Raw genomic sequence first — 12,732 nt, forward strand, 5'->3', positions numbered from 1 at the left:
GTCACTTTTTATTACCTTGGCCTTAAGATGCCAAAACCTACTATAATTTTCATCCCTATCACAGTTTTCATCCTGATAATAAATTTTGTCCCTTCCAGAGTACAGCCGACGCCTAAAAGAGCGAATGCATCATAATATCCCGCATCGTTTTAACGTGGGGCTAAATATGAGAGCAACAAAATGTGCGGTGTGTCTGGATACTGTGCACTTTGGACGGCAAGCGTCTAAATGTCTTGGTAAGAGCAGAGCGTGTGCATAAACAAAGTGTAACTGGCCGGTAGAATGAAAAAGCATCAGCTGTCTAGAGCAGATTTTCAGCAGAAGCTGAAGAAAGGGCCGAGTATGAAGACTTTGAAACGAGTTGGTGCAAACATTCTACATTAGAAAACATCTGATGGTTTAGAGGAGAAGGAGAGCCTTGGAAAAGCCGGGGTTTGTGCGTTAGAAGTTGAGGCAGCTGTGTCATGATTTTTTTTGTCATTGAACAGAAGTTTTTCTCTGTCCTTTTGTCAGAATGCCAGGTGATGTGTCACCCAAAATGCTCCACTTGCTTGCCAGCTACTTGTGGACTGCCAGCAGAATATGCCACGCACTTCTCTGAAGCGTTCTGCCGGGATAAAATGAATTCTCCCGGTCTGCAGCTGAAGGAGCCAAGCAGCAGTCTACGACTTGAAGGATGGATGAAAGTGCCAAGGTATAAACATGAATCCTGGTGCCTTATCGGGTGCTGAAACATTTGGAACAGTTCCTTATATTATCCTGGCTCTTACAATGTGATAATCGGTACATGCCCGTTACAAGTACTTATTACCACGGAAATTCGTCTTTCTAGGAGTTGCATGCTTGTTTTATTCAGAATCCAAGCAGAAAATCCAACGTGGCTTTGTGCTTATTTTCTTCAGGAATAATAAACGTGGGCAACAGGGCTGGGACAGGAAGTATATTGTCCTGGAGGGAACGAAAGTGCTCATTTATGATGCAGAAGCAAGAGAAGGTAACTTAGCATTTCTAGGAAGAACACTTTTTTTTAACCTTCAGATACTGTTTGGTGAGTTGAGAGGCTTAAAGATTGTTACTGTTTGCTGTGGCCAGACCTAATTTAGCTAAATCTTCTGTAATAAGGCAACATTGTTGTTTTTCTAGATCCTTAACAGTTTTATTAGCTGGTACGTTGTAATAATCCAGCTGTGAAACATCCAGTGTGTATCCACTTCATTTTGCTATCACAATTATTTTCTTGCTATTTACTTGTTTGTTCTTCTTCTTAATCTGTCTCCCCGTTCTCCCTGCAGCTGGACAGAGGCCTCTGGAGGAATTTGAGCTCTGCCTTCCTGATGGCGATGTAACTGTCCACGGAGCTGTAGGAGCTACTGAACTTACCAATACAGCAAAGACAGGTGAGAATCTAATGTAGATGAGGTCAAATGGATTTCATCTGGCTTGCCACCAGTTGGCGTTCTGTTTGGCTGAACAGAATTTTCTCCCTTTAACTTCCATTCTGTAACTGTGTAATTTTGAGGTTACCTCTATTTGAATTAGGTGAATAGGTCAGTCATCTAGATTTAGTTACACGTAGGCTGTTGCTTCTGTCATGGTAGTTGAACTGCAAATAGTACAATCATCAAGCCAAATGGAAGTAAATTTTAAGAGTTTTGTAACATACCTTAAAGCACTCGGTTTATTTACATTTCTTCTCTCAATGCTCTCTATCAAGTGTGAAGTGTCGTAATTCATGCCACCATTGTGCTCTAACCAGCAAGTCATTAACTCAGAAATACTGTGGGGTGTATCCAGTCTCTTATTCTGAAAAAATGTTGATGTTTTGCTTTGTATGTATTGAATAGAACTGATGAAAAGATTATGTATGTCTTGACTTTAACATTAAAGGATACAGATTGTTAAAAACAAAGGTTTCCATAACCAATTTTTACAGATTTTTCTTGAGCAGCACAGGGAAAACTTTAGTCAAGTGGCTGTTTTTGTACTTTTTTTCACAATGGTATTTCTTTCTCTTTTGAATAAAAGGCAAGAAATTATTTTTATTTAGTAGAGACAGCATTGTATGTATGGATTGCATACATCCAGCTAATATTTAGCTTTAAGTAGCTAGCCTGTGCAGGACCTGTAAAGGAGAAACCTATGTATAAATTGCCTTGGTAACACGTCATGATGATAAATACAACTTCTCTCCAATGAGGCTGAAAGGTGTTGATTTTAATCCGCTGACAATATTCCACAAACTAATCTAAGTCTTATTCTATCTATATAACATCTCAGATGTGCCATATATCCTAAAATTGGAGTCTCATCCACACACCACTTGCTGGCCTGGTAGAACACTCTACCTGTTAGCACCCAGCTTCCCTGACAAACAGCGCTGGGTCACAGCACTGGAATCAATAGTGGCAGGTGGGAGAGTTTCCAGAGAAAAAGCTGAGGCTGATGCTGTGAGTATAAAAGTTTCATTTAATAATAAAATATTCTGGGAGGGAGCAGAGTTTTGAAAAATAATTTTTCGGTATTTGACATACTGAGGTTTAAGTGAAGGTAAGTTATTACTCCTGCCTTACGATGTACAATACGAGTACCAGGAAACTAGTTCATTGTGAGACGATGCTTTATATTGCAATACCCTTCTTGAGATTCGGAGCATAGTAAGAGGATCCCAAAATTGTGCCTCTGTAATTCCAGCAAACAGAAAAGGAAGAAAGCGCGCTTAGGACATGGTTTAAATCCAGTCTCATAATGTACCACATCGAATGAGCAGAGCTTAAAAGAAAGAAAGAAACAAGCAGAAAGCTCCCTCCTCTCCCATTCTTATTTAGGAGTCGGGGCTTTTGTGTTTCTTGGGGGGCGTGGTGGGGGGTGTGTTTTAGTTTGAATTTTATTCCTGACAGGTTAAATGGATTTGTTTTGGGTTTGGATGGCCTTTTTCACCATTGTTGCACTGATAACGCTCTGTTTTCTGATAAAGGGAGATTTTGTTCTATGGCATTGCACATTGGAATGTTAGCTCTGGAGGTAGGGAATATCTGACTAGCAGGAAATCATCTCTTTTCTCATGCTAGCATTCCTTTTGTCTCTGAGGAAAATACATGCTCCCACCAACATTTGGACTCTCTTTTTTAATCCTTCCCCTAGGAAAATTTCGCTGCTCCGTTGCAGGAGATGAGGGGAAATGGAAAGGATAGGGACAACAATAGGTTCTGTCTGAGTTTAGGTTAATTCTGATCGGTTTGCCTGACTGCGTTTCAGGTAGATAAAAGTTTACTAATCCTTTTGTAGGCGGTATCCCCGCAATTTTTAGCTTTCGGCGATAAAGAAATCTGTGCCAAGCTTTTTGCCTGTCTGAAATGATGACCTTACATGGTTAAAATACTGATAGAGAAAGGGATAAAGATTAACTCAACAACAACAAAATCTTTTTGTCATTTGCAGAAATTGCTCGGAAACTCCCTGCTGAAGCTAGAGGGTGAAGACCGTTTGGATATAAATTGCACAATGCCCTTCAGTGACCAGGTAATGATAATATTCAGTTGGGCCTTCCTGAGTATTGGATATGTCATTCACGGAAACGGTATCTTAAGAGCAATATGTGTAATTACATACTGGCTTTGTTGGCTTGTTTTTTCTCTTCTCTGGTAAACAGTGTCGTCCAAGTTTGTTCTTGGAGCATTCCGCGTTCTCCTCACGTAGCGCTGCTTTCATTTTTTGCCCATTGTCGCTGCAGGTAGTACTGGTGGGTGCAGAAGAAGGTCTCTATGCCCTGAATGTACTGAAGAACTCCTTAACGCACATCCCAGGAATGGGTGCTGTCTTCCAAATTCACCTCATCAAGGATCTGGAGAAGCTACTCATGATAGCAGGTAGGGGGCTATATGTTACCATTGTCCGGCAGTAAATAGACGGTAATTGCTTTGTACTGGGAGAGTACTGCGGTGCCAAAGGGCCGGGCCTTCCTTTAGATTCGCTACAGGCCGTCTTCTTTTTTTTTTTTTAATCAGTATATTGTCAGGAGTCAATTACTGTGGTTAACGCAGTATTGTCTGAGGCTTTCTTGTAAATGAATGTGTGAATGAAGGCCCAGTTAAACCTTCAGAAAGTGATTTCTCAGTTTCCAAAGCTGAGGGAGGGAGGAACCAGAGGCAAAACATTTCCAGCCTAGGGGTCAGTTGTCATTTTAAGTTTAATTTAAAAAGTGTTGAGGTGATCAGTGAGCGTCTCTCTTCCTAACCACTCCATACCCTTTCTTTTTAACGTAGTTAACCATTTGAGGACCACGATGCGATCATGGTGGCCTAGGGCCAACAACTCTGAACCTCTCTTGCCCTAAACACTAATCCATGTAACAAAATTGGGACTTCTTTCATGGTTTGTTTAAGATTCCTTTATGAAAGGAGCACCAGCTTTAATCTCTCCATCTGTGGTTTTCCAGAGATAATCCTTCCTACACGGATGTAGGCATGCTGAAGATTAGGGCGTGTCTTCATCTGAAAGCCCAAATTGCCAAGCGTCTGTATGACATTTGTAGGGAATGAAAAACAAATTCTCTCTCTTGTTCTGTTTGTTCTGCATTTTTCCCCTTGTAAAGATTTAAGCTGTCCATGCTGTATTTGTTTCAGGGTGGTAGAGAAAAAAGCAATTGGAAAAAGAAAATCTCACACAAAATTAGGAGAAGGCTATGTTCCTGTATCGCTAGACTGCTGAGAGGAATTGGGCTTGGTCTATAAATGCAATTTATTAGGGCACTTCTTGGAACTCCATTGCCGGTTCTGTTGGCACGGAGAGGCTAAAGCACCTTTTACTTTAAGAAGTTCCAAAGGGTAAAATAGAACTTCCCGGCTAATTTTGAATAGTGCCCTAATGAGGCCCCTGTTGTGTTGTGATCTGCTAGACCTTGGCAATACTAATAATCCACGGAGAGAATGGCTGTTCTCCCAGTGGATTTGCTGCCTGTTGTGTGGTTGGGTTTTTGTAAGTTTTCTGTTTCACTTTTAATAGGAATAATATGGAATGAATTCTACGTGGTACATTGTGACTGTTACCACAGTAACAGCCTGTAACGATAAGCTGCTGCTTAGGTAACGGAACAGACTTTTGTAGAGAATAGGGAGTTTTCCCTTGACAAAATGTAACCACTTTTGTTTCCAGGAGAAGAAAGGGCTCTCTGTCTTGTTGATGTAAAGAAAGTGAAGCAATCTCTAGCCCAGTCTCACCTCCCAGCCCAGCCTGATATCTCACCAAATGTCTTTGAGGCTGTCAAAGGATGTCACCTTTTTGCTGCTGGCAAGGTAGGATACAGCTTCCTCGCGCCCCCAGACCACCCTTTAGACTGCACTGAGTTTAGTATTAATGGAATCAGCATCTTTATTTCACTGGCAGCAAATCCAAGGTCTATATTCTCGTTTAAATCTTTTTCTTCAAATAAGAAGAGTATAGGGGCTGGAGAGAGGCTGAGCTGGAGACGGTACGGAGGATCTGCTACTAATGTGGATAAATTCAGTCAGGATGATGTGATGGTATAGCCCGAACTGCTACATAATAAGAAATACAGCATAGTATAGTATAACTGCCTCCTCACAGTTGACTTCAATTTTGAGATTTATAATTAGCGAATTCCATCCACTGTTTATTCTTGAAGGTCATGTAACAGTTTCCAGGCTAGCAAGTTTACTTAGGTGTTTGCATCACTTGATAACGCTTGATATTTACACTAATTCCCAGTTTTAGCATGGAACATTTAGCCACAGCAAAAATTCTCATTAACAGTTACTTCTGTGGACTGCTTTGATAACAAACTGAACATCATCCATTTCAAAGTGATGTTCAAGATAAATGTTTCAGAGGTTAAAACTTAGACCTAACCTGTGTGAATTTCTTATCCCTTTTAACAAAACATTCTTCTGTGGAAAACCTTTGAATTTTTTATTAACTTCTTTCAAGTACAAAAGAAATCATAGAAGCAGTTCAAATTCACGTTCTCTTTTGAGAATGTGAAGAGGCTTTTCGCTATTTCACTAATTCATAGTAACTATCCTATTAAAAATGTACTTGCTTTTCTCTGCTAAGTTCTTTTTGTGGCAGGAGGGACTCAGATCCGTTTCACACCCTCAGCATTAGAATTTACTCTGTATTACCATCCTGAACTGTGCTTGTAATCTTCCTTACAGGTTGAGAATGGTCTGTGTATCTGTGCAGCCATGCCCAATAAAGTGGTTGTTCTGCGATACAATGAGAGCTTGAGCAAGTTCTGCATCAGAAAGGTAAGCTGAGTAATGCCCTTCCGTAGCTAAGGTAATTCACACATTGCACTAAGGCTTTGCTTTGGAGCAAGCATCTTAAACCTTTTTGCATGCATAAGAACATTTGTTTGTCAGCTAAAGTGATAGCAAATTGCAATGTGCACTGACTAAAACTGGAGTAGGCAGCGATTTCCTTTAATAAGAGTTGGCATATTTGGAGAGATGCAGAACAGAACTGTGATTTTTTTTTTTTTTTGAGATACTGGACTCAGCTGTAATCCTGCCCTCGCTTATTTACCCAAAAAAGGCTATCATCTTAATTATCCAGCAGTGTTCCCTCACCTCTGTTGTCTTTGGAGAAATCCATAACAAATGACTTCTCTCTTCATTTCAAATAAGGAAGCAACGGGTATCTGAGTTTGTTTACCGTACCAGTGAAAATCAAAGGGTACTTGGTATTATTCCATCACAGGATAGGCAGCTGTTTCCCATTCTTACCCTGATCTACGTGTATTTTCTCCTGGCCAGCAAACAAGTCCGTAAGATACGGATCTCGCATGGCTGCGTGTACACCTCCTCTGTATGTAACCCTCTCTACCCGCAGCACTGTACCGTTCTGGTACACGTACTGCTTCATTCTGCCAGGCACGGGTATGAAAAGCAGAACTACGGCAACTCTTCTTCAGACAGCCGATTGCAGGCAGATAATACTCCGAGCATCTAACCCACTCTTCCTCTCGAAGACAAGTCCAATGAATTGTCATGAAAAAATTTTATACGCTCATACACATCCAGGAGAGAAATTCTCAGAGTGTTTAAACACTGCCCGCCTTAAAACGGGCTGGTACCCAGAAACTCACGTCCTCCCCAATTCACAAATTAAGGGATGTTCAGGTCAGACTACATACCCCCGTGAGCTTCTGCAGGGGATACTTTGAAGGCACCGGTTCAATTTACAGCTTGACTGAGGCTTTTATCCCCACTTGCACTGCCGTAAGGAAGCAGAGTCGGCACAGTAATTCAGATGCTGGCCTTCTTGAAAGTAAAGACAGGTTTGATGGAGAAGATCTTGGCACAAACAATGTGGATGCCAGCAAACCTGGAACATCTACAAGTATTGTAGCTGATACCAGCTCTCGCTCACAATGGAGCAGCAGCTGGCAGGAAACACTGAAGATGTACAGTCACCGTCCTCTGCTAGTGCCGCCATTCACCCCCATGGTGCCAAGTGCCTTGACAAGGGCTTACACGCAAAACACGTAAAGGCGTGTTTCAGAAGGCAGGTTTTCCTTATCTCTGCTAATCCAGACAACTGCATTTATATCCTAACAAGATGGCAGCAAGCCCAGAATATGCTCTTCTGTTCTGCCAACTAAATTCCCAGATAAACTAGGAATTATGCAAGGAATCTTGTCCTCAGAAGATCTGGGGATCTGTGTGTTCAGGCTAACGTGCAGAGCTATCCTAGCTGTTCAATCACAATACAGATCTTGGTGGACAGCATATCTGCATTATGCTGTACAAAGAAGGAAGGAAGATTGTGTATGTTTGTCTTCCTTTTGCTTAAGGGAGCCATCAAGCTAACTTCCTAAGTGTTAACAGCAGAAATACTTTGCTTTTGAGAGACAGTTAGTGACTTTGAGGTTGCCATCTCTCCCTTTTAAAGAGATAAATGTGGCAATATATAGTCTTCCAGAACAAGAAAAATCTGTAAACTGTTACAGGGAACTAATATTGGTCTGTACTTTCCTCTTTTCCAGGAGATTGAAACCTCTGAGCCTTGCAGCTGCATCCATTTGACCACTTACAGCATCATCATTGGAACCAACAAGTTCTATGAAATTGAGATGAAGCAGTATACGCTGGAGGGTAGGAGACATTTCCTGAGGAATGCACCAAGTGGCTCCACAGATTCCTTCGGGGCTTTTCTAAAGCAGTTCAGGGGGAAAAAGAGTTGGCGCTGATCAGGCTGTTTTTCTCCATCCTCTTTGCAGAGTTTCTGGATAAAAATGACCACACTTTGGCCTCTGCTGTGTTTGCTGCTTCCACCAACAGTTTTCCAGTCAGTATCATCCAAGTGAACCCAACGGGGCAGAGGGAGGAGTATCTGCTGTGTTTCCATGGTAAGCGTGCTGTATGGTTGTGCAGTTGTTGCGCTACATCTGCTCTCTCTGGTACGTGAACTGCCAGACGGTACCGAAGTACTGTTGTAAAGGAGAGCTGAACAGAGCTGACTTTCTAGTGCCTGGTAACAAAGATTTCTTGAAGACTGTGAATCCAAAAGCCCTGGAAGGGTTGTGGCCGGTGGTTTAAACAGTAAAGATGCACAGGGCATTGGCACCAAAATAGCACTTGCTGAGGTGCTTTTGGTCAGCTCGCTTCTGGCTTAAAAGTTCTCTGTGCCTGTGGATGAGTTACCGCAAGTAGGCTTCTGTGCCTGAAGGGAAGGGGTTGTAGTCACTGTTAAGTGCAAACAGGTGTTTGGTTTTCCTGATAAAATGTTAAGGGGTTTTCAAACTCTGGCATTCTTGTGTGGTTTCCATACAGACAGATAAGACTTTTTGATCATCTTGTGATGAAATAAGAGGGTGCTATTCTTTCGTATAGCGGCTTTTGTTGGCCCTCTAGGACAGTGTCACGGAAATGCACAGGACGTCTTCAAAAGCCCACTAGCAGTAATTTTGGGTGAGTTACAGTAGGACTCTTCCCAACCGTAGATTAAATAATAACCTTACCTTAATCGGTATAGAGAGACCTAGAATTGCAGTACCTTTTGATACTGAAAGTACTCCTACATCTAGCCAATTCAATGTCAGTTGGAGTTAACTCACGGCACTCTAGGATTTGCAAGATAGTAAGCACGCTGTCCCTGTTAGGAAGCCCTGGGTCACTTGCCTTTGTCCCTTCAAAAATAAACAAATAAAATTCAGGCACGTGCTCATGACATGACATTACTTTTCTTGGCAGAGTTTGGTGTCTTTGTGGATTCCTATGGAAGACGCAGTAGGACAGATGACCTGAAATGGAATCGCTTGCCCTTAGCTTTTGGTAGGTGTTGAGGGACATTCACTTGGATTATGGAAATGATTGAAACGGGGAAGCATCCTTGTGGGACAGGTATTCTTCACCCAGTGCTTCCGTTTCCTCTTCCCTCTCCCAATTCTCCCAGAAACTATGGAGATTTTCCCATGATTTAAGATCATTATAAATCCAAATGGCAAACCTTCTGAAGTACAAACAATTTGAGGAAAACTAAACCAAAGTTACAGTTCCTTAGTGTTTCTAGTCTGACAGGGATTGAACTGGCTAGGGGAATTTTTAATCGTGCTTGGAAGTTTCTGAAATAGTCAAGAGTATATAATGTCAGTGTGGTTCCCTCAGGCCTTTCGCACTACCTAGTGGGATTTTGATCAGTTAATAGTCTGTTTTTAATGCCTTTTTCACGATACTTTGGTTAGTAAAATTCTTGAGATACAGATAGTTTCAAAGCAACAAATTCTTTAAGCTTGCATCTCCCTATTTAGTAATAGCGTCTATGCCTTCTTACAGAAAATATATTCCCTTAGTTTTCCCAAGGGGCTGTGAGGCTCTTGTGCTCACTGATGCTTTTTAGAAGTTTTTAATAGAGAATTTTTTGTGTTTTTTCCTCCCTCTGTGATGCTCCTTCAGCCTACAGGGAGCCCTATCTGTTTGTGACCCACTTCAATTCCCTTGAAGTGATCGAGATTCAGGCACGAGCTTCTCTAGGGTAAGTTGTTCTCTTTTCATTACTTTGAACAGCATGGGCTGCAAGACTGTGTACTTGCCAGGAAAAGGTACAGTGTTGTCATTGTAAAGACTTTTTCCTGCAATTTTACCCAGAACTCCGGCACGAGCCCATTTGGAGATACCAAATCCGCGGTATCTAGGGCCTGCAATTTCATCTGGAGCGATCTACTTGGCCTCCTCCTACCAAGACAAATTAAGGGTGATTTGCTGTAAGGGCAATCTAGTGAAGGAGACCAACAATGAGCAGCACCACAGAGGATCTTCTGCTACACGCAGGTATGATGAAGGCCGTGTGTTATGGTCCTTGTGCACCTCGTAAGCAAACTTTGTTCCAGATGGCTTTTCCCCCCGATGTTGTGGGACGCCCTTGTTCCATTCTTAGAGAGGCTGGCGTTAGCCAGTTACTGTAATGCTGGAATAGAACAAGGAGTACGGTCTCTGATGTTTTAAAATCCAGAAACATTAACTCTGTAGGAATATGTGGGTAATCTCTTCCACAAACGCTTTGTGATCTTCAGCTGGTTTACTTTTACGTTGATACAGCTGCGACTTCAAAGCTTGGTGAGCTTAGATGCTATTGATATGACACTGAACATCGATTGACTGTAACGTCTCTAAAGCAAGAGCCCCTTCCTCTTAAATAATGAGCGTGCCTTAGGGAGACAGCTGTGATACGATCTTGTTCTGTTCAGCAGAACAGCGATACTTCAGACAGGTGAATAAATACTGGGGTTGATAGTGCCACCGTGCATTGGAAACTGAGAAATTGAGGCTTGTAGCTCATCCTAACCTGGCCCAAACATCCTGGAGCTACTGAAAACTTTGTATGTGGAAAGGCATAGATCAAATTTTAATGTACTTTTACATGGAAAAGTATACTGCTGAAGTATATGAAAATGTGTGGTTTTCCGGCCTGTTACATAGACGGGACTTACATTAGCAATTCATTAAGGCACTTTACTAGTGTGGCTAATGTAACGAATACTCAGCTGTCCAAGTATCTTTGCACTTCTCTTCATCTTGGCTCAGGGAGGTCTGATGCTTTTTCACCTAAACCCTGCTGGGTGTTTGGGGAAAGTTACATTTTTGCTAAAAGAAAATGTAACGTGAGGTTTTTGTCGCTCAGCTGTTCCCGTCCATTATTTTTGAATGACAGTAGCCCTAACAAGAGAGGTCCGCCCACATACAACGAGCACATAACCAAGCGGGTAGCATCAAGCCCAGGACCACCGGAAGGTCCAAGCCACCCTCGAGAACCAAGCACACCACATCGGTACCGCGAGGGAAGGACAGAGTTGCGGAGGGACAAGTCACCTGGGCGACCACTGGAGAGGGAGAAGTCTCCAGGCCGGCTCCTGAGCACCCGCAGAGAAAGGTCCCCTGGAAGACTGTTTGAAGAGAGCAGCCGAGGACGAATGCCTGTGAGTGGTGCCAGAACTCCTCTTGCTCAAGTCAATAAGGTAAGTAAGTCAGGAGCCTCAGAACTTTTCCCATCTCAGGAAAAGGCATGTACTGCAGAAGAGCTGGTGGTACTGTAAAGAACAACAGCAAATCAAATCTCACCCCCCTCCACCCCAGCTTCCATTAAAACAGAGCACGTATGGTGTAACTCGCTGGCTCTGTGAACACCTTCCCTTGTGCTAGTTCTGTAACCGCAAAAGCATCTTGGCTCTGGAACAGGCTAAAGCCCTCCAGATCTGAAAGCAAAGGTGCATTTACTAACAGAAATCAAGTTATTGAGGACTTGAAGGGGAACAATGTCTGGAGAAAGGAAAGTGGGAGCCTGCTGTGTTCAGAGTGATGCTGATAGTGCTTGCTTTTGTCAGAATTATGCCACCCAGAAGCAAGCGGGCATACGGCACTTGCTCAGCGGTAGCAGCAGCAGTTAGGTGATGTACTGCTGCTGGCACCTGTGCATATGTGAGAAAAATATGTGCAACCTGTAACTGTCGTTTTATTTCCCTGCCAGGTCTGGGACCAGTCTTCAGTGTAAGTCTCAGCTAGACAAAAAGTTAGTCATCTTGACCTGCAGGAAAAAAAAGGAAATACACTGAGCATATGCACTCCATGTCTGCTGCCCGGTTACCAAAACAGCGCTCCTGGGCCAAAGCTAGCTCCGCATCGGGAGACGTGACGCTTTTGAAGATTGTTCGCATCTCAGTTAATTTCTCTGCACTTTCCTGCACTCCTGTTTTTGCACTTTGTACTACTGTTACTCTTTCAAGCAGTTCATGAACTTTTTGTATTCACTTTAGTCCCTAGTAGTTCATCAAGGAAATTAAATGGGACTAGAGTCCCACCCCAGGTCTTTAATGTGGTTAGCACCCCTTACCAGATAATTGATCATAGTTCTGAGACATGCTGGGAATTCCTGATGGCCTGGAAACAGAAGGGCCAAGGTGAGTGAGTCTTTCAATAGAAGGTGCGATTGGATATTCTCTACAGAACACAAGAAAAATTACTTCTGATTAGTCTGTTCACCTGCCACTTCTGAAAGTTATTTTGTTCTCACTAAAATTGCTCTAGAGCAGCTCTGATGGGGAGGGAAGAACCCTGCTTTAAACGATCCCATGTGCCCGGCCCTGAGACAAAGTGCATTACCTATAAGCTACTGGGGTGTAAGACTTTATCCAGGTCTTCTGCATGACAGTTCACTGCATGCTGCTGCACCATCACTGGCTGCTCTCTCCTTTTAGGTTGCTTTGCTGAGTAGTGTATTGTA

General features: G+C 42.6%; 1 protein-coding gene across 2 annotated transcripts in view; it reads left to right on the forward strand.

Annotated features, from left to right (window-relative positions):
* The window catches only part of CIT (citron rho-interacting serine/threonine kinase), a 73,099-nt gene extending 61,096 nt beyond the window's left edge, over positions 1-12,003 (forward strand). For both annotated transcript variants that reach the window (XM_009330819.1, XM_009330820.1), the window contains 16 exons: positions 99-236; positions 514-694; positions 903-994; positions 1,293-1,397; positions 2,278-2,447; positions 3,439-3,519; positions 3,731-3,866; positions 5,152-5,291; positions 6,171-6,263; positions 8,003-8,111; positions 8,237-8,365; positions 9,210-9,290; positions 9,912-9,990; positions 10,104-10,286; positions 11,167-11,470; positions 11,980-12,003. In XM_009330819.1, coding sequence (XP_009329094.1) covers positions 99-236; positions 514-694; positions 903-994; positions 1,293-1,397; positions 2,278-2,447; positions 3,439-3,519; positions 3,731-3,866; positions 5,152-5,291; positions 6,171-6,263; positions 8,003-8,111; positions 8,237-8,365; positions 9,210-9,290; positions 9,912-9,990; positions 10,104-10,286; positions 11,167-11,470; positions 11,980-12,003 — 2,045 coding nt within the window. The remainder of the gene's footprint in view (positions 1-98; positions 237-513; positions 695-902; positions 995-1,292; positions 1,398-2,277; positions 2,448-3,438; positions 3,520-3,730; positions 3,867-5,151; positions 5,292-6,170; positions 6,264-8,002; positions 8,112-8,236; positions 8,366-9,209; positions 9,291-9,911; positions 9,991-10,103; positions 10,287-11,166; positions 11,471-11,979) is intronic.
* Positions 12,004-12,732: the final 729 nt, after the last annotated feature.

Source organism: Pygoscelis adeliae, unplaced genomic scaffold (assembly GCF_000699105.1).
Source record: "Pygoscelis adeliae isolate BGI_AS28 unplaced genomic scaffold, ASM69910v1 Scaffold358, whole genome shotgun sequence".
Taxonomy (NCBI): Eukaryota; Metazoa; Chordata; class Aves; order Sphenisciformes; family Spheniscidae; genus Pygoscelis; species Pygoscelis adeliae.